This window comes from Onthophagus taurus, chromosome 11 (genome assembly GCF_036711975.1).
Source record: "Onthophagus taurus isolate NC chromosome 11, IU_Otau_3.0, whole genome shotgun sequence".
Classification (NCBI taxonomy): domain Eukaryota; kingdom Metazoa; phylum Arthropoda; class Insecta; order Coleoptera; family Scarabaeidae; genus Onthophagus; species Onthophagus taurus.
Window position 1 is genome coordinate 17,732,248 of NC_091976.1, and position 21,811 is coordinate 17,754,058.

At 34.4% G+C, this 21,811-nt stretch overlaps 1 protein-coding gene across 6 annotated transcripts in view; it reads right to left on the reverse strand.

Moving 5' to 3' along the window:
* The window catches only part of LOC111424168 (AF4/FMR2 family member lilliputian), a 219,508-nt gene that overhangs the window by 99,345 nt on the left and 98,352 nt on the right, over positions 1-21,811 (reverse strand). Inside the window, exon 1 of one of the 6 annotated variants that reach the window (XM_023057611.2) lies at positions 4,100-4,530. The exons of 4 other annotated variants lie outside the window; for them this stretch is intronic. In XM_023057611.2, coding sequence (XP_022913379.2) covers positions 4,100-4,116 — 17 coding nt within the window. In that variant the 5' untranslated portion in view covers positions 4,117-4,530. Of the gene's footprint in view, positions 1-3,983; positions 4,076-4,099; positions 4,531-21,811 lie in introns of those variants that run through there. One more of the 6 variants, XM_023057613.2, reaches the window with a different exon arrangement.

Sequence of the window (21,811 nt, forward strand, 5' to 3'; positions counted from 1 at the left end):
CAAACCATTCTTAGTAACAATTTCTTTTGTAGCAAGTAACTGCCTTTGAGAGAAAGTATATTTTCAATTTTCAAAGAGGTGTAAATGTCGTGAAATTTGTTTAATATAAACAGTCAATTATATAGTATAGCGCGTTTTCTAACATTATTTTCAGTATTATCTTTAAAATAATCAAAATGTGTTCTTCAATCTCTGAGGTACATTACATGCTGACTTTTGCGTCCTATATCATAAGATATTTTCTGAAATGAACCAATTTCTCTTAGTCGTTGAAACACATGCAAGGCATTTGGTATTGCGTAACATATACTTAAGAAGTTATTTATTTTCTCGCCCGTACAAACACCATATCACTCATTGTAATTGATACAAATTAGTACGAAATTTTAAGTTATGTTTACTATAATATATGGTCAAAAAGTCATTAAATATATGCAGTAGATGTGAAATCGATAACTGCACTTGTTGATTTCTTGACATACGTTTACTAAACCTTTTGACCTGATTTTCGAGAGTATTACATGAAATCTTTCAACTTGAATTTTATTATTTATAAGAGTGTTATAGAGACCCAAACTAAATAAAGAGTTACACTTTGGAAACTTAAATCTTTTCTCACTATTAACAAAATATGTAGTATATTGGTATTACTTAAACCAAAAGAATTATTTTCAATAAGACTGGTATTCATTATAATTATGTAATTACTTTCCTGAACGATGCAGTAATACAAATAGGAGTGGATTCTTACGCAACAATTTGGTATTTTGAGACATTGAAAGTAGTACATCTGATTCCATGAATATAGTTCAGGTAATTCTTTCAATGCTTCAAAAGTAGTAAAAAAAATATATTAACAGGCCTAAAATCAGGATGATTTTTTGTTATAGTGTCAATATTGCAATTTTCTGCATTACTGAAATAGCCACTGACTCAAAAATAGTGTAAAATTTTTAATTGTGTCACCACATTTTTCCCGTGATCGCGTCATTGGTTCGATTGGTTCATAGTCTATTATTAAAGTAATAAGCTTGTCGCCCAAGTTAAACAAACGAAAGTATGCAATCTCTTAAATTTCTCCAAACAAGTAAAATTGATGCAAAAGAATTGGTACATACAAAATTTTCTACAAATGAGCTCTTTGATGAACAACGTACTGCTTGGCAAATCTATCTTGGTCGGTGAAGGTCAGATGCGCCGTAGCAAATGGTGGGCGGTACATACGAGGTCATTTCTATGCTAAATCACGGAGTGAAGATAATTATAAAGAATTTTTTAATGTTGTAAAGCCAACGATATAGAATAGAATCTTCCAAAATGGATGATGTCGTGTAATGTTGAAAATACTGAACCTAAGAACAATTTCTTACCAAGTAATTCTTATTCTTCATTAATGCGGATCAGACCTCAACATTGGGTTGATGAATATTCTCTTTACTTGAAAGTTTAGATTGATTCTGAAGATGTGGATTCAAAAGAAGTATTTAGTGTAAGGGTGCTATAGTCGTCCTTTTAATATGGCAACATGAATAAAATTAAGGAAAGGATGGAGAAATGGGATGTATGTGAGTAATGAAATCAGAGTAAAAGCAGTACTTTCAGATACAACATAATACAGCTTTAACGTTGATGCCTAAACAATCCAACCCAATCCATGAAGATTCGTCCAAATTCTTTTCTAGAACAGCTCTAATTTTCTAAAAACTGTTTGAATTATATAAAACGTAACGTCAAAGAGATAAAGTCGAACCTATAATCTTTGTATTCCTCCAAGAAAGACGTATTTTGCTAAACGACAGCAGTATCTACATACTATATTTCGTCAACGCCCAAATAGTAACCGCACAGAACCAGACAGGTATGGAATACATGTACCAAATATTTGAGAGCACAAATAATCAGCGACGAAACATTACAGTACACCATAAGGAATAGAAACATACAAGATATTGTGGGTAAAGGCACATCAAACAAAAATAAGCAACAAGTCTATAACATGATAGTAAAGGGCATAATACTACTGTATGTTAACGAAGTATAGCTGCTTAAAGAAACAAAACGGAGAAAACTCCGGAAACAGAAATAGATTTCTAGCGAAGAGTGGCGGACAAATCAAAAATGGGGGATACAAATACGAGGGATTATAAATTACAAACTACTTTATTTCTGGAAATCAAACATACACTAAGTAAAACCGTGAACTATTTTTCATCATAGTCGCCGTCAATGTTAAGACAAATTCAAACCAACCGGAGAAATGAACTTTCAACAGCCCAAACAAATGAAAATCAGAAGGAGCCAGGTTTGGACAATTGTTTCTGAATTACAAATTGTCTGATTTGAGGTCAACCTTCCTATTCATGTCTGCCGAATGGCTTGGTATAGTTTAATAAGAGTTTAACAACAAATATTACTGTTGATGACACATTGTTCTGAACCTAAGGCAATGACAATACTACATCTACGCATCTAAAATGAGTGCAAGTTTCAACCTGATCGGAGTGACGTACGAGGTGTACTGCACAAATTTATCTTTGGAACCGGACATTCTTCGTAGACGAGATAAGAGTAAACCAGCTAAGATGATATGGACATATACAAAGAATATCAGACGGAGGTTGCCAAACAAATATGACAATAGATCATACTCTTAATCGTATGAGACAAGAAAAGGAAGAGGAAGATCGAGGATGAATTGGAGAGAGGGAATATAATATAAAGAACAAGCTAAAGAAATTTCGAGTAGATTTATCAACATATAGATGTTATAGGTTCGAAAATAGCTTCAACAAGTATATGGAAATCTATGACAGTAATAAATGTACTATTTCGAAATTTATATCAACTTGCTGGATGGATATCATTGGAATCTATCTATTTAGATTCCTATGACGCCTCTTATTGATTTGCTTTCACAAGTGTCATAATTAAGTACTCTAGAAACATAAAATGATTGTTCCCCTATGAATTTAACTGGCTATGTTTATCCCCTCTTCTTTTCAAAATATTGCAAACTATTAAACGTTATCTTGACAAATAGAGTCATCTAAGAATCTATAAACATAGCAGATGACATTTTTATCAGAATAGATTCATTTCCATCGCGTTTCAATTTATATTAAACAATACAAACTTTATCTTGACGGATGTAATAACTTTCCAGAATGGTTTCCTGGCAGACAAGTATTCAAGATGATTGGTATCTCTACTTATCTAGTTATCTACTTAGCCTCTCTCAGGGAATAATTGCCGTGAGCACCCGGTATACTATATATTTTTCGTAATTATAATAATAGTCATAATTCAAATGTAGTTTCTTATAATAAAAAAAATTTTGACAAGAAAATGTCAAAAATTATGTATTAAACACACTAATAATCTATAAAAATCTATCAATTTATGATTTCACAATTATTATTATTATAATGACTCATTCTGTACACAAATCCAGTTTTAAATGTTTGTTTATATATGAAAAAAATCAAAACAATAATTATATCTTATAAACGTGAATCACAATAACGTACATTTTTCTATTTAAATTAATGTATCATTTTAAAAAATTGCTTATAATTAGAAAGAGTGTTAACAGCGCAATCTCGTGTTAAACCGACCACAACATAATCGACAAAATGACAAATGACGTAAGTAAATGAATGACGTTAGACCGCGATCGCTGGATGTTTCATAACAAAAGAAGGTAACTCGAACGTGAAAATTTAAGGGTTATGATCAGATAATTTTTATTAAAAGAAAATCAGTTAAAGCAGTAAAGCAACAGGATATTATCGAAAATAATTGACCGGTTTTAGTAGATGATGAAATAAAAATTAAACAAAAAAACAAATGAGCACACATTATTATCTCTGTCACGATTGTTGGGTTGGAGGTTGTTGTTAAAAAAAGAGGGGGAGAGAGACACATTTAAGTGAACTAATTTAAATATGCGGAAATGTTCAATTCCTCTGAAAACGATTACTCACGTTTCTTTTTATTCGAGAATACTATAACGGCAGTCGAAAAATAGTTTATATATAAAAAGGTTTTTTTAGGTGATTGTAGTTTATATGTGGTAGTAGAAGTAGTAATATCACTTTACCGTGGCGGCCTCTTCATTTAGCGACGCGGTCCACTTTGTGCGTGACGAAATTTGCATCCATTCCGTTCTTATTTCAAGAAGAACAGAGAAAAGTCACTAAACCATTTAAACGGATTAAAATTTATTTTAACCAGAAGGTTAAAATAAAAAAAAAACAATTGAAACTCTCTCGTACGTGATCGTTCCGTACGAAATCTACTATACACTGTGGTATATACGCACTAAATAGGTATTCCGGAATAGATCTTCACGTTGTATTAAAAACGAGGAAATACGCACATTTTCTAATGTGCAAAAGCGCGTTTTACTGGGGTCGTTAACGCGCACTTTTACCACCAGTTGTGTACGCGTTCACGCACTCGACTTGTCATTCGATCAAAATACTACAATGCGTGCTCACACTAAAGCACACTCACTCCGGCAGTGCTTACACATTAAAGATTTCACACAGCTTTACGCGACCATCCCTACCGAATGGACTCGACCCGTAACATTCGTTCCACATCTCAACACCAAGAGGCGCCACCTTACAATCATACATCAAAACAAATCTGTTCAATAAAACCATATAAATCAATCAAAAATATCTTAAAGATTACAACATAAATAAACTTGAAATAATCAAAAAAATATTACGAATATAATCAGTTTTAAATCCCTAAAATTGTATTTTCATTGATACCCGCCATATTGAAACAAATTCAAGTTACATTCTAGTATCAATAGATGGCGCCATATACTACGAACAAAACTTGCTGTCCTTTAACTCCTATCCGTACTATATACTACTATAAAAAGGGTCTCAGCGTGCGCTCGTAAATCACGTGTTTCGTCGGGAACACGTGCGCCCTACAAAAGGTACCCGAAAAGGTTTACCCCCGCCCTCTCGCTCCTTCCGAAAGTCGCCGAACGAAACGAACGTTGAACGGACAGCGCCACCTGCGCTTTGTCGCTATGTTGGCCCTTTTTCCGACGTACTCCCGCCGAAAATTTCTACGGACCGCCACCACCGCCGCCTCCTTCGTTGTTACTCGACTGTGACGTCACCGTTACGTTGTGTGACGTCACTCGGCGCTCTCCGTCGCCGTGGCAACTGGCGGAAGGTCGTGGAAACGCGACTTGTTGATTGGCGAGTGGCGCGCCGTTTTGTTTTATTATTCGCGGATTACCGACTCTCTACTCTCGTCAATTGTTTTGTTGATAATGTTTTTGTTTTGAATGTGTTTTGTTTGAGGTGTTATGGATAGTAGTCATTGTAAAGGTTAAATAAACACAATTAAAAGCTCAAATTAAAAAAAGTAATTGGTATTTAAAAAAATATTAAATACCGACAATCCCATTTACACATTTTTTTACTGAGTGGTTATATAAACGCTTCGTATTAAATTTATATATTAGTAAGGTAGCATAATTTTTAAACTTTAATCTATACTGATTAATATCCAATGTAAGTGACACTCCAACTTCAATTGAACCACAAATATTTACTTATCTCTAGTATCTTACTATATAGACAGAGTTTATAACATTAATTCCACAAATTATGTCCAATTAAAAACAATAATAAATACGCACCATAACACTAATCATTAATTGCTTTCTAATTACCACTCTCAACTAAATCTTCGCAATGAAAGTGTTTCAAAGTGTATCAACAAATTGAAAAAGTTTGTTGGTGTATGTCAAAATGGTACTCATTGGTTTAAAACATCTCCAGGATATTTAACAAAGGCAAAACAAGTTCGGACGAGAACTTGTACGTTCAATTTGTACGTTGTAGAAGACAGATTCAGGGGAGGGGAAGAATCAGAATTAGCGGTGAAGAAGAGGAGCCAATAGCTCTCGAGGAGGAATGAATGAAAGGGTAACTGGTGAGGATAAAATACTACCAGAAATGGTGAAGGCACGAAGTATATTGGCCGAAGGAAATAAAAAATTCTTCTCAATCATCCCATATCCAAGAAAGGGGACTCGCACGCTGCGAAAACTACAGGACAATATGCCTTATTAATGTTATTGTAAAGCTATACTCCAGAATAGATACTGAATGGGAATATGGAGGTAATGGAGGAAGGAGGTGAAGGGGAATATACCTATACGGGTGCAAGGGGGGCGTCCGTGATAGACTATGTGGTAGTGGACCAAGGAATGTGGGAAAGGATAGAAACATTTAGGGTTGGGGCGTTGGTAGAGTCGGATCACCAGCCTCTAGAAGTGTGCATAAAGGGATCGAGAGGATGAAGGAACAGAAAGATAATGGAACATGGTGGGAAATACATTAGGGTAGATTGGTCGAAAGAGGGGATAGAACATTATAGGTGAAAGTTGGCAAGCTGGGCTGAATGAACTAATTGAGGTGGTTAAGGAGGCGACGTTGAAGAAAGAAAGTGGGCGACGGGGGATTACACTGGGAAGAAACGAATGGTGGGATAGGGAATGCAGAGAGGCGAAGAGAGAAGCTAGAAGGAAATTGAGACAGTGACAGAGATGGGAGGTAGAGATAGATAGATATATAGAGGCCAGGAGAAAATACAAAGAAGAATGCAAGAAAAAGAAAGAGGAAAATGAGGTATGGAGATACTTAAAGAGGATGAGGAAGGGAAGAGAGGAAGTCAGCAGAGATATACAAATGTCTGAATGGAGAACCTACTTCATGGGATTGTTGGGTGGGGTGGAAGAGTGAAGACTGGAAGAGGGAAAAGGGGAGGGGTGCAAGGAAGAGAAGAGATAACACTGGAAGAAATGGAGGCAGTGTTGAGGGGACTGAAGAGGAGAAGGGCGCCAGAAGAGGATGAGATCCAAAATGAGGCATGGTTGGAGGCGACGGAGACAGTAAAGAAGAAGCTATGGAAGGTAATAAACGACGTACGGATGGGGGAGAGGTTTCCGGACAGGTGGAGGATGGGGATAATATGCCCACTATATAAAAAGGGGAGTAAAAGGGTGGACAACAAAGGAATTGAGTCAGGGTGCCCGCTTAGTCCCACATTATTTGCAACATATGTATACGGCGGACTTGGAAAAGAGACTTTCGAAAGGGCAAATGGGTGATAGGAGAGGCGGTGGAGATAAAGAGATCCCTGGAAAGATATTTTAAGGTGAATTGGTTGGAAGTAAACGTCGAGAAAATAAAGATAATGAAGTTCTGCAAAGGGGGCGAAGAAAGAAGGAGGAATGGAGGTGGCAGGGAAGAGAGATAGAGCTAGTGACAGAGTACACGTACCTGGGATATGGGTTCGCGGAAAGTAATAAGGTCGGGCCGCACGTGAGGGCGATGGCAAAAAGAGCGAACAAGGTGATGAGGGGAAAGACCTTTGGGAGAGACGTGGGAAAAAGAAAGGTTATGTTTGATGGCTTGGTAACGAGCACAAGCTGATGTACGGCGCAGAAGTATAGGGATGGAGAGAACAAAGTTTTCTGGAGGATATACAAACACGATATTGGAGATGGGTACTAGGGTTGGCAAAGGAGACTCCAGGATATGTAGTGAGGGAGGAGGTTAAGGTGGATGCAGTAAGGGTGGAGGCGGGGAGAAGAGCAGTGAAGTATGAGCAAATGATAGAAGCAAGACCGCATTGCAGGATCTTGGGAACAGAAGAGCGGAAAGAGGCGAAATGTGGAGAGAACTGAGAGATAGGGACATGGATATACAGAGGCAGGAAAGAAGGTCACATATACGAGAAGGGAGATACAATGAAAGGTATGGGGAGATAGTGACAGAGGAACTGCCAAAGTATTTGTTGATGGAGGGGGATGATGAAGGGAAGAGATTGGTTGCCTGATTCTGCTGTGGCAATGAGGAGAGGGGGAATAGGTACTGGGCGGACGATGTGGAGAGGATTGGGAGACGCTGGAACACATGCTGAGAGGGTGTAGTGAGCTAAGGGAGGAGGCAATGGACAGGAAGCAGATTTTGGGAGAGGGGACGAGGGCAAAAGATGGATGAGGGAGGTGATGGGGGCGAGGAGGGGAAGGTGTGGAAGGGTGAGGAGGGTAGAGGATTTGGCGGTATATATATATATATATATATATATATATATATATAGGGAAAATTGTAAATATTAAAAAAACAATAAAATGCTTATTACTCCAGAATTTTTGAGTGGTGCCTAACGACTTGTACTGAAGAAGAACTGGATGAAGAGAAGGCGCATTTTAGACCACGACGGCAAACACAAGATCTCAGTTTCTCTCTGTACTCTATAACTGATAAGTGGATCAGCAAAGGGAAATCTTCATACCTGGAAAATACTAGAGATGAATGTTTTGATATTTAGAAGTTATGTTAGTGACGAGGACATAGGAACAGGTGGATAACATCCAAATCGAAAGTGATGGTCAACTTGGTCAGAGCTATCAATATCTGGGCACGACTATCCAGACGGACAAGCTTACTGAAGAGGTAAAGTCAGCAACAGAGTGGACAAGGCCGTCGAGGGTTACTATGCTCGGAGTCAGTGTGTGACATCTGTAAGGTTAATGCGGTCCTAATGCCTCCGGAGGGTTGCAGGAAGGATACGACGGGCCAGAGTATGGAACAACCGTATTCGAAGAGCTCAATATGCAGCAAGTCGAGGGGATGATTGATGATAGACCGCTGTTCTGATTTGGGCATATAAGACAAATGGGACAGGTGAGGAAACTATGGATTTACATGGAGACGCAGATTGCGGCCAGACTATGCAGCAACTCAAGGATCTTGCTGGAGAGAGGGAAAACTTCAGAAGATGTATCCGAGGTCATAACCTAAGGGAGCGATAGGGGCACGCGAGGGAAAAGACAGAAGACGAAGAACAGAAGTTTAAAAAATAAAAGGGAATCTTCTCCAGAAAATTTAAAAGGATTACTTAAAGGATATGAAGAAACCTGATTGTGTTGAATTAAAACGGTTCTGCTTGTTTACAAACAACTCGAGTATACTGAACGAGGATATCATACATATTCTGCTAAAATAAAGTATTGTGCATAGCAGCAAAATATTATGAACTGAAGCAAACTACCATACGCAGACAGAAAATAGGCTGAATATTATAGGCTGAAACAAGATCATGAGGATGTGCAAAAGAAAATATTATGCTTAAGAAAAAACATCATGGGCAAAAGCAAATTATTAGAGGAAGGAACAAAATATCAGGAGAAGAAGTAATAATATAGTATATGTAGAGAGTTGTGATCGTCAGAAAGTTGGTCTCAACACTAGTCAATCTCAATTTGTATCATTCAATGAAATTTCTCCTTTTCATTACACTCGCCGTTACGATCGTGATAAAAAACTATTAACTTTTACTTTATTTAGTTTTTAATTTTGGCACATTAATTTATAAATAATTTTGCAAGTTGGCATTATGATATTTAACAATTTTACTTTTCATTCGATTTTTAACTTCGTAAACATCAACAAATTAGCTACGTTAAATTGGATGTTTGTAAACGATGTTAATCAAATATTATTCTAAACATTCAATTACATGCCATCTAATCAATGTACGCGAGTTGATTAACTGTGAACTTTTGATTACAACTGTATATTTGGTCAGAGTTAAGGTGGTAATATAAAACTACCATTTAATACATCATGTTTCTAAATATTTGAATTATTTGAAACGTGGTGAAGAGACAACTTCTGTCAAAATTGCCACGTTAATACCTACTCCTCATTTGGAAACCTTGCATTTGGATAATGTGTACTCCCTGGTTGGAAACTCAACTAATATCATTATCAACGAAGAGAAATAATTATGATCGTTCCCGTGCTCCAAAACTTAATTCCTTGCCGCATCTATTCTGTTTTTTATAAACAAATAACAGTATGTAAATGTAAACGGAATGGAAGGCATGCGTTCATTCAGTCACAAGGGAGTCATACATTATTTTGTATAGAGGAGAAACTGTTGTGGCGTGCTTGTCAGTTTGCCGTACAACGAACAGCTTCGCTGTAACTTATTGTTTTATAATTCATAGCTTTCCTTCGTTTAGGTAAAATAGTTTTAACATTTAATATACTACATACTGATTTTAAGAATAAGAGGTACTTCTAAATGAAATTATTGAATATAAAAAAATGAGTAATAATAAAATAGTTCTCAAATATGTAAATATAAATGGGTCGCTGGGAATGTTCGGTTCTCAGTATCGTATCAAGAATCTATACAATTAATACTTCATGGTTCACCTTTAACTTGTTGGATGAGGTTTAATTGAGTTATAGTTGGCAATATCTACAACACGCATGATTTAACTTGTCGGAGTTGGAAACTGCATCACTGCATCAACCCCCATTCTTAAATCTACTTATAAAGTATGTCGAACGCATCTCAAATAAGACTATTTGAAGTCACGATCTACTTGAAAGTTAAGTAATGCTCCAATAAAATGTTAAATAATAACGTCTCATCGTCCAACAAAATCCATAAAATTGCAAATACCTAATAAAATAAGTATGGTATGAAAACCAGAAAGAAGCCATAAAGAAATCAAAAAAGATAAACGAAAAAGATAAAAGATAAAAAGGATGACAAAAGTTCTTTCTTTTGGTATGAATGTTTCATGAAATTAGAAATAAATCAAAACAGAATGTCTTGACCATACCATTAAAGAAGCCAGAAAGATGGCACCAGGTCTCAAATCCGTTGCATCCAAGTGCTTTTTTGAAAGGTTCAAACATGTGGAAATCGCATAGTGCTGAATCTGGACTGTAAAGTAGACAGCAGGTGTTCTGTGAGGCCTAGCATTATCGTGGAGGAGCAACACCTCGCGGGTGGGACAATCTCGTCTTTTGCGTCAATACTGAAATTTAATTTGATCTAAGAGACATGGTCTTATGTCTGTGAAAGAAATATACCAGTAGGACACCCCTCCAATCTAAAAAAAATCGTGACCAATACATCCCCCCGTCACACTGGTGCGAAGATGACTTGAATTCTTTGCACTAAAATTTTACTCTTGGCCATTAAAGAGTAGGTTCCCCAAACTGGACATGCAGTCTGCGGTAAATTTCGACTGGTTTCATGTTTTCACAGACTGTAGATGCCCAATCACACACAAATATCCTTCTCCACAGTGAGCTACTAAAGGCTCGTTTATATTTTATTGATTCATGTACTTTTTTGCTGGGCCAGAATATATATGATGATGAAATATGGGAATGGATGTCAATTTGGTATCCATTTGCTTTCATTTTACTTCATCCTACCTTCTTTCTAGTTTTAAAATGAGACAGATACCAAAAGGAAATCGTAAGAAATCAAGCAAAATGCAGTATAGCTATCTTTATCATATTGGCTTGGGGAAATTGCTTTGTTACGTCCAAGGATTTTCATTTGAGATGATGAGATACGATCTCTTTTATCAATCAACGCTTTCCCCATTGTGTATACTGTTACAATACACTACACAATGAACTGCAACAAATTTCTGCTATATTCTGTAACCTCTCTACGCAATGCTATGTCAGGTAATAAGTAAAAATCAGGGTGTTGGTTTGATAAGCTGCATGGATACAATCAGGTGAGCAAAAAGGTGTCAAAAATGGCTACAACATTGCAATGAAAATCTTTCTGATATCACTTTTGAACAAGGAAGATGATGAGATATCATTTGCATGCGTTGTCGTCCACGTAAAATTCTTGTTTGATGCTATTACCAAAATTTCGGTTCCGACAGATAAAACACAAGAACAAGAATTACGCTCATTCTTCGTTGATATTGCCCAAATTGACTCCTTTAACATCGTGTTGTACAATTATTTATTGTTAACAGCATTTCTCTATTTAGTTCTATGACAAGTCATTCTCAAAATATGATATCTGCCCTAAAACATGAACAAATACCCAATTGAAAAATCAAAATGTTGTATGTATTGAGTCAAAACCGCTTTTTGTCTTCATTTTGGAAAACTATTCTATCAATTTTCTTTTAAAAACGTAACAGCACTATAAACGCGGTTTTTGTATTTTTTATTTTTCGAATCTTTCTCCAGAATCTAATTTCCATTTTAGAGTAGTATTAAGACAAGAAAATTTCTTAAGTAAACTTAATTCTTTACGATGGCACGAAAGTGAAACGTTACTCACTTTTGTTTAAAACTGCGTAAAGATTAAAAAGAGTTGTCGAGAATAAACACTAAAAACTACACTTCAAGTTGATAGACAATCGACCTACAAGCAAACAAGTTATTCCCCGAGTTCCACGCCTCAGATCTTTAGGGAATACCTCAGCTACTCCGATGTTATCTAGACAAAGAAAATTTTCTTGTTAGCAAACACGACAATAGTTTGCATTGAAATTATTCTTATGGGATGAAATAATTGTTTGTAGTTTATAAGTAAATTTTATAAATTAAAAGTTTATTATAGAACCGATACTTGGAAATGTTAACCAAATTGGAGGCCATTGCTTACCTTCAAGGAAGCGTATTGAAAGCACAACTCCCCCAGATTTTAGCTCACAACACCTTCTCAATCGCCAGGTAATAATGCAGAACTTTATGGGTCCGTTGTAGATGTTATATCAATTAAAAATGTTTTTTAAGTCCAACAAAAGTATCTAGAGAATAAAGAATTTTAAAGTGGATTATAAAACCGGACATAAATCTTTCCTATATCTCATGAACGACAAGAAACGCACATTCCACGACAACGTTGGTAATAGTTATTTGCATCAATGTCTGGAAAGTTATCTATTGCATACGATATGATTGAGTGTGCGACGCCGAGTACTTGAATTCCGGGTCTTGCAAGACAACCTTACAGACTTTTATACAGTTTTTGTGAACATTACAAACACCGTTTTAGATCAACACAAATCATCACAGACTTGAAACGATACATATTTTCTTGAGAATACTAAAGAAAATAATATTTTTCCTAAAACGATCCGCTTCTTCGCGTTTATATATCATGTATTAAGAAATAACTTGTTGATTTTGCAATATTCCACTTTATCGATTAAGTTATATCAAAGTTCGATTTTAATGATATGAGGAGTAACCTTAACCCACCTTGCTCAGAATTACCTATTCGAATTAATTCATTCATTGCATTAATGTATGATTAAGCCAATAAAATCGCATACGTAAAGGACGTATTTAACTAGTCTAACTACAAACATGAAATCAGTTTATATCATTGATAAAATTAAGTAAAAATGACGTTATTATTAGCTACATTGGAGACTTTTGTTTACGCCGAGTACAAAACTAGTCATTATTTATATGTCAAGGAGGTAAAGTCATTCATGTGGAGAGTCACGCCAATTACTGTTTTTAGCGTATAAATTGTCACTTATTCAAATCTAGTATGAAATTAAATCAATCTTTGTTTCCTAATTTTATGTTATGCAAAACCTCAATAAAAAATATAAATTACAGTAAAACCTTGATATAAGGGACTAATACGGGGAAGGGAGTGTCCATTATAGCCAAAAGTTCGTTATAGGAACAAAATAACCAAAAAGGTCATACAAACATATGTGTCAAATTAATTTATTACCGAAATATTGAAAATGGTTCTCGTTTTGTTGAATGCATCATTGAACACGATGAATCCTCGCTTCTCTGGTAAGTCTATTTATGGAATATCATTAAAAAAATCCCTAAAATTGTCGAGCATAACTGAATTGGAGTCTGCAAGACTCCTCATCAGTTCGAATTTAGCTGTCACAATGGCTAATAAGGTAAGCTAATCCAACCAACGAAATAATGTATTAAACGAAATTTGAAAGAACGGTTTTACGATGGTGTAATGAGATAAGCGCTAGTAATAAAAGTGATAGTAACGAAGACATAATAAATAGTGATCATGATTCAAATTCAAATATTTTCCACAATATCGGCCACGCCGAAAAAATGTGGAATGTCCTATTTTATGAAGACATATTATCTCATGTTATATCTGTTCTATGTTTGGAAATCCTAAGTGTTAGAACAAATAGAAATATAACTGCAGATAACTGGTACACCAGAGATAATTGAGTATTATAATTATACTAAGGGTGGAGTTGATGCTGTTGATGAGAAATGTAATACATATAGCACATTGCGACCAACCCAGAGATGGCCAACAGTTTGTTTTTATAACATTCTAGATATCACTGCCGTAAACGCTTTTATAATGTATAATTCGTGTAAAAATATAGGACAAATCGACAGACATGAATTTATGAAAATTTTAGCAATGTCAAAACAAGATTTCAAAATCTGCTTGCGCTTATTTCATATGTAAATAAATATACATGTCAAACTTCTGTTGATGTTGCTTACAAGCGGCATAATGTAGATAATAATGTTATTTCAAAAATTAATATGTAAATTGTGTATTTGACGTACAGTGATGCAATAAAGTATCATAGTATTCTGAAATTTAATTCAATGAAATTTTTTAACAAAAGATGTAAGAAGTCTATATTATTTCCATATTTTACATAAAAACTATATAAGTTATTATCGATTGGAGAAGATAAAACATAATCATCTCTCTAACTCAATAACGTCTACATACAGTAGGTTATGTATTATTAACAATCAAAACAAGTCGAAATTTACTTACTAAAATTAGTTTAAATTAGTTCGCAATATGTTCACATATACATGGCGGTCCATAATTGTCTCAACAAACTCTAAATTTCTTACACCAGCCCCCGACATACAACTCCATACCATCACGTTTCCTCCGCCATGCTTCACTGTGGCTTTCAAGTTTCTCTTGTTCATCTTTTCGTTTTTCTTTCTCCATACTTTTGTTGTGCCATCATAATCGAAAATATTGAATTTACTTTCATTCGAAAATACAATAGTATGCCAGAAGGTAGTAATATGCTTTTTCTCATGTAATTTAGCAAAATCTACTATTTTTTTCGCATTTGTTTCCGGTTTTCTGAGAATTTTACTGCTGTAGCCTTCACTTCGTAGCACAAGTCGAACTTTTTCCGGAATTTACGGTTATTGTACGATGATTAGTATGAATATGATATACATATATGACAATATTTGAATTTAAAAAATAATTTTATTCTACCACATTTTATATGGATTTACACATTTTATACGGTTATAGATTTTGATGCTGCGAGTGATTTGGCTATATCAATCGCAATAGTTGTCGGATGATCCTTGATCGATTTTAAAATTGACCGCTTATGTCTACATGTCAGCTATAACTTTTTTGTCAGTAGACTTTTTTGAGTTATAAATATGATTATGTTTTGTGTTTTTCATTCTAAATAATAAGTTATATACAGGGTGTCAGATAAAAAACGCCCCAAGCTGTAACTCTGTTGTAAGGTATGACTAAGTGTTAAGTTAAATAAATGTTATTAATATTAAGTAGGTTAGGAGTAATAAGGTTATTTAATAAGGTTAGTACGACAAACATAACAAGGTTTGTTGTGCTACGTTAGCAGTAAGTCTAGTATAAGTATAGTGTAATTAATTGTAAAAGATATAGTTGAAAGAAGTCAAATAGAAGTTAAGACAACGATACGGTCTTTAATTATTATATTAATTGGTCACCTTTGCCAATCTTCCCACTACTGAGAACACTTATTAAGTTATTACACTGTCATTTACATTCCGATTTTCATGAGCGAGGTATCAAATGAAATGGTTTGATGAATACTACGATTCATGCTACAAATAAATTTTTTCCAACGCCATATTCAATTTCAAGTGATTATTAACTTTTGTTTTTCAAATTGCTGCGTATATTTTTCTTCGCGTCATAGTATTCATGAAACCTTTTCGTTTGATACCTCGCTCATGAAAATCGGAATGTAAATGACAGAGTTACAGCTTGCGGCATTCTTGTGTGACAACCTGCATATACAGGTGTTTTTTCTCTGCTAATATAACATTCAAAATGGATGTATTGTACATCAATGGATTCAGAAAAACAATCTCTATCCTATGACGTGAAGAAAACTATATGGAGCAATTTGAAAAACAAAAGCTAATAATTGCTTAGAACTGAAGATGGCCATGGAAAACATTTATTTGTAGCATGAATCATAGTATTCATCATACCATTTCGTTTGATGCCTCGCTCATGAAAATCGGAATGTAAATGACAGAGTTACAGCTTGGGGCGTTTTTTATCTGACACCCTGTATATGGAATATAATATGGAAAATATTAAAATAATGTACAGGGTGATTATCAACTTATACGCGTAAACTTGAGGAATTATTTCTCATTACAAATAGTGACTAGTAGGTGAAAAAAATGTACTAAAAGTTATTTAGTTATTTAGTCTCTAACGAAGAACTTATGGACGTAGTATTAGCACACGGGGAATTACAGCAATATTCTGTGCATGCGGCACGTTTCTATGCAAAAAGGTTTCTATATAAATATCATCCGGTACGTGTGGTGCAACGTGGTAGGCAAAATGGCAATATTCGACTGAGGCTTAGGCAACATGAAGCAGCAGTTAGACTTGTACACATTGTTATAAGCACTAGGATTCTTGCAGAGCAATTTCACAATTTAGCTTATTTTAAGGCACAACCAACTCCATCCATATCACGTGCAACGTGTAGAAGCCCTACTACCAGTGGATCATCCTTCTCGAGTACAATTTTGCTAGTGGCTACATCACCATCAGTTGAACTCAAACTGTACCAATAACGTTCTCCAAGATGCTTCACCACATTTTTCGTTAGAAGTGCGGCGACATCTAGATAATGTGTTAGGCTAAGGTGGTCTAATGATCTGCCCACCACGATCGCCCGACCTCAAACCTCATGATTTTTATCTTTACGCCACCGAAGTTACTGAGCAATAATTACAAAATATACATTTTGCTGCCGAGACAATCCAACAAAACCCTGATTTAAGCCGCGCTAGTGGGAGATCGTGAATTTGACGACCGCAATTATGTATAGAAAATATTTGAAAAAACTCCGAACAATTGCTATGATGTTATTTTAAAATGTCCTATGTAGAAAACTACATACATACTATTTTTACTACAATTCTTTTTCATCTAATAGTGGGGATGCAAACGATACATCGATTTTTCGAAAACATCTATCGTCCATAAACATCGATGTTGAAGTCCACAAAACATCGATACATATGTACATTATGAACGATATTTTATCTTCGATGTTTGATAAAATAATCGACCATTATTTCCATGTTTGTATAAAAGAGCAATGAAATATTTGCCACTCTTAGCAACTTCAGTGTCCAACGAACTATTATTCACAGAAGTTGGCGCAACAATTAATTAGGAAAGGAATCGCTTATTAGGCAATAGGTTGTCCAAGTTAACTAAAATACTATTTGTTTTAAAAGATAAAGCTTAGCGCCAATCACGTTATACGATTTCAAGTCCGATTTGTATCATACGTCTAAGAACCGACTTACCATTAGATACGACACTTAGATGTGTCGACAGTGTCGTTTTCTAGATGTTAGTATAAAATTGAAAGTTTATGTTTTTTATTTATATAAAATTTAAGTCTAAGAAGTTTCGGCCCTTGGCCATCTTCAGAGACTCCACAAATAAATTAACATCTCTCATCTTATCCATTTTACAAACGACAGCGGAAGGTAGCGCTAGTTAGCATAAGATATCACTGTTGCACATTTTTATTGCACTAAAACTAGAACTAACACTTGACCGAATATTTCTAGTTCTAGGTCTAGTGTTAGTTCTAGTTTTACACTAGCACTATCACTAGCACTATCACTAGAACTAACACAAGATCTAGAACTAGAATCATTCGGGTTTAATGAGAGACGTGGGACTAAATCCGAATATTTCTAGTTCACGGTCTAGTGTTAATTCTAGTGGCAGTGGTAGGTAGCGCTAGTTAGCATAAGATATTACTATGTTGTATATTTTTATTGAACTCAAACTAGAACGAGAACTAGAAACATTCGGGTTTAGTCGTGAAAAAACTTTCAGTTATCAATGTCAACTTTAATTTTATTATTACCTTTAAAGTGAGTCCAAACTCGACACATTTATCTCAAAAAACCAAAAAATTCGAACTTTCAACATTTAATTTTGACATATTTGTCAACTTCATAAAAAATCCTTTAAAATGAGTCCAAACTCGACATATTTAACTTTAATATTAATGGAAATACAATCACTTTAATTTTTAATGAAGATTACAAATATGTCAAAAGTGAGGTTGACATTTTAAACCTGAAGTTAATTATCATGTAATAGAAGTTTTATAACTGAAGTTAACCTAGTGTTAGTCACTTTTCCGCACTTTCTTTATATTTTTAACGTGTTTTTTGGGTCATTTCACATTGATTAAAAAAAGTCGTCGATTTTTAAGCCACATGATGATTCTTGAATTCTTCCAATGTTTCTTAATATTTCTTTTGTTAAAAAAGAGCGTTCTTAAATTTTAATCTGTAAACTTGTAACACTTCGTCCTTAATTTCATTTTACAACTTTTTAAACTTTAATTTTGTAAATTAGTAACTAATAATCTGATTTCGACATTGATATGTCATCTTTTTTAACAAAACAAAAAGAAATATTAAGAAACTTGTTTGTAAAATGGATAAGATGAGAGATGTTAATCTATTTGTAGTCTCTGAAGATGGCCAAGGGCCGAAACTAGTTAGACTTAAATTCTATATAAAATAAAAACCAGTTTAAAAGTACAAAATCAAACTCTAGATTATTTTCTTCAAAAATTTTTACACAAATCGTCATCATTTTGTCTCTAGTTTTATTGATTACATTTATGATAATAAAGTTATTATTATTTGTCGCTTAGTCAAGTGATGCAGAACACGGTCCAAATATTATAAATTATTATGATCATTCTTATAATAAAAATTCGGCCACTCAATATTTTTTTTAAACATCGATGTATAAAACGTTGATGTTTTCGACATCGATGTTTCACTTTTGGAAAACATCGATGTTTTTATGAGCGATGTTGCATCCCTACCTAATAGTCATTATTTATCATGAGGAATAAATCCTCAACTTTATGACTGCAGGAAGTTAGCCCCACATTTTTGGATTTTTAAATTTTTCATTGTTGTTCTAGATTGTTCTAGAGTTGTTCTACATTGTTCCAAAGCGGCAAATCGAAAAAATATAAACTCCGCGAGAAAACCGAAAAAACGGGTTTTTTGACTAGCCCCCCATTTTTGGAAAAATCAAATTTTCTTTGTTCTTCTGGGTGGTTCTAGTTATTGTTCCAGAAAATCAAAATTATGGGATACAGCTTTACGAAGTTATAACTAAAAATAGGTTTGGCCGCCGAAATGTCTAGTTGATTGCTGTGACCATAGTTTTTCTATTATCAATTCCATATTACAAATATATACTTATTATAGCTAACGCAATCTGGAACAGCTATTATTTTCACTAGAACAATTCTCTAAAGGGCACTTTACTCTTTGAAAGTTAAAGTTTCTGGAAATTTCAATCAGTAATTCTTGTGTCAGCGGTTTTATATTACACAATAAGGATTAAAAAGCATAGAACAATCTAAAACAACTCAATTAAATATTAGTTAATGACTTACGAAAAAAATCCGTACAAGTTGAAGAAGCTACTGAAATAAATGTACAAATGTGCATATACACTCAGCAGCAGAAGTCTGCGTACAACGAACGTAGTATGCTTTAAGCGGTAAAAAATAGTGATAATCTAATGCGATAAACTTCAACTCATATTTTTTCTGTATTATCTAATTTATTAACAAACTATAAATCAATAAAATATAAACATTACTTAATAAAAAAAATTTAAACTAAAAATACTTCAAATAATGCCTACGCAAAAATCTGCGTACAGATCAAGGCGACTTCTATAAAAAATATATTAGTAGGAGGTCGGATAACCCTTACGTTTAATGGTCTCCCTTAAACGTTTCGGCATGGATTGTACTAATTTTTTCGTGTCTTCCCTAGTGATTTTTGCCCATTCGTCAATCATAACACTTTTTCGATGTTATATAATGTTGACGAATCCTGCGTTCCAATAAATCCCACGAGTGTTCAATCGGATTTAAGTCCGGTAACTGTGAGGTTGTTTTCAATTGTTTTGGGGTGTTATATAGCAGCCAAAGTTTGGTATTGTGGGCACAATGTTTAGGGTCGTTGTTTTGTTGAAAAATGTATTCGGACCCCAAACCCAAGTTGTCGGTGCTTGGCTTCAAATTTTCTTTTAAAATGTCTATATATAGTTTATATAGGTCCATTGTGGATGTTATAAATGCCAATTTTCCTACTCCTTTGGCGCACATACATCCCCAAACCATCACTCCACCACCTCCATGTTTTACAGCAGCTTTTAAGTTTTGAGGATCAAGAGCAGTACCGGGTTTTCTCCACACAAGTTGTTTTCCTTTAATGCCGAAGATGCAAAATTTACTCTCATCTGTAAAAAGAACCTTCTCCCAGAACTCTATAGGCTTATTTAGGTGTTCTTTAACAAAGGCGATCCGCTTCTTTCGATTGACAACTGATACAAATGGTTTTTTTCGTGCAACGTGACTGGTAGTTGGCCTTTCATAATATTCTTCTCACTGTATCTTTGCTGATTGTCTTATGAAACTGCTGTTGTACATTTTCTGCTATTTTTGTTGCAGTCAGCCTAGGTTCTTTTCGTACCTGCTGCACAATGCTTCGCTCCTCTCGGTATGTTAGAAGGGATGGTCAACCCGTTCGCGGTCGTGAGACGTAGTCTCCAGTGTTTTTGTAGTTATTGATGACTCTCTGAATAGAGGAATGTGATCTGCCTACAGTTGCTCCTATTTCTCGTAGAGTTTTTCCCTCTTTCCATAGCTTTACAATAATCTTTTTTTCTCCAACTTCAATTTCTTTTCCTTTCGTCTCCATTCTAACTTTTAGCTTCCAATTCTTTACTAATGCAATTGAAATCAACTATTTTGTTGTTAAAACCGGAAACACCTATTTACAAAACCGGTTTACACTAGTCGCTTTGCTCTGTACGTAGATTTTTCCATAGGCATTATTTGAAGTATTTTTAGTTTAAATTTTTTTTATTAAGTAATGTTAATATTTTATTGATTTATATTTTGTTAATAAATTTATATATTGTTAACATGCAGAAAAAATATGAGTTGAAGTTTATCGCATTAGATTACGTTCGTTGTACGCAGACTTCTGCTGCTGAATGTATGTTTATAAATGAGCAAAGTGATGTAACCATATTATTCCATGATATTAGTTTATTTACATAATTTAGTTTATTTAGTTATAATTTACCTTAGAATAAGTTATTGTACTGATATAGTAATACTGATCGAATAGTTATTGTATTATTTGTTAGTTTAGTTTATTTATTAATTTATTACTTAGTTTATACACTTTAAATCGCAACTTATGTTTTACTATTATAATTTTAAAGAGAAAGGTGAAACTTGTGATTTTTAGAAAATTAGGATGGTCAGATTATTCCATATTTTTTTAGTTTTTTAAAACTATTATTACATTAAAGGTTGGGTTCACTGATTCAACAAAATCTGTCCGATATCACAATAACTGAAATTTAAGGTTTTTCTAGTGAAAATAACAGCTGTTCTGAATTGTTTTAATTGTTGTAAGTACTAATTTTTAATATGAAACTTTAAATAACTAAAGCCGCAGTGATTAAATAAACATTTTAAGTACCTAGAACAACAAGAACAATTTAGAGCAACAAAAAATATGTGATTTTGCAAAATTAATATCCATGTTAAACGTAAAACACATCTAGAACAATTTGA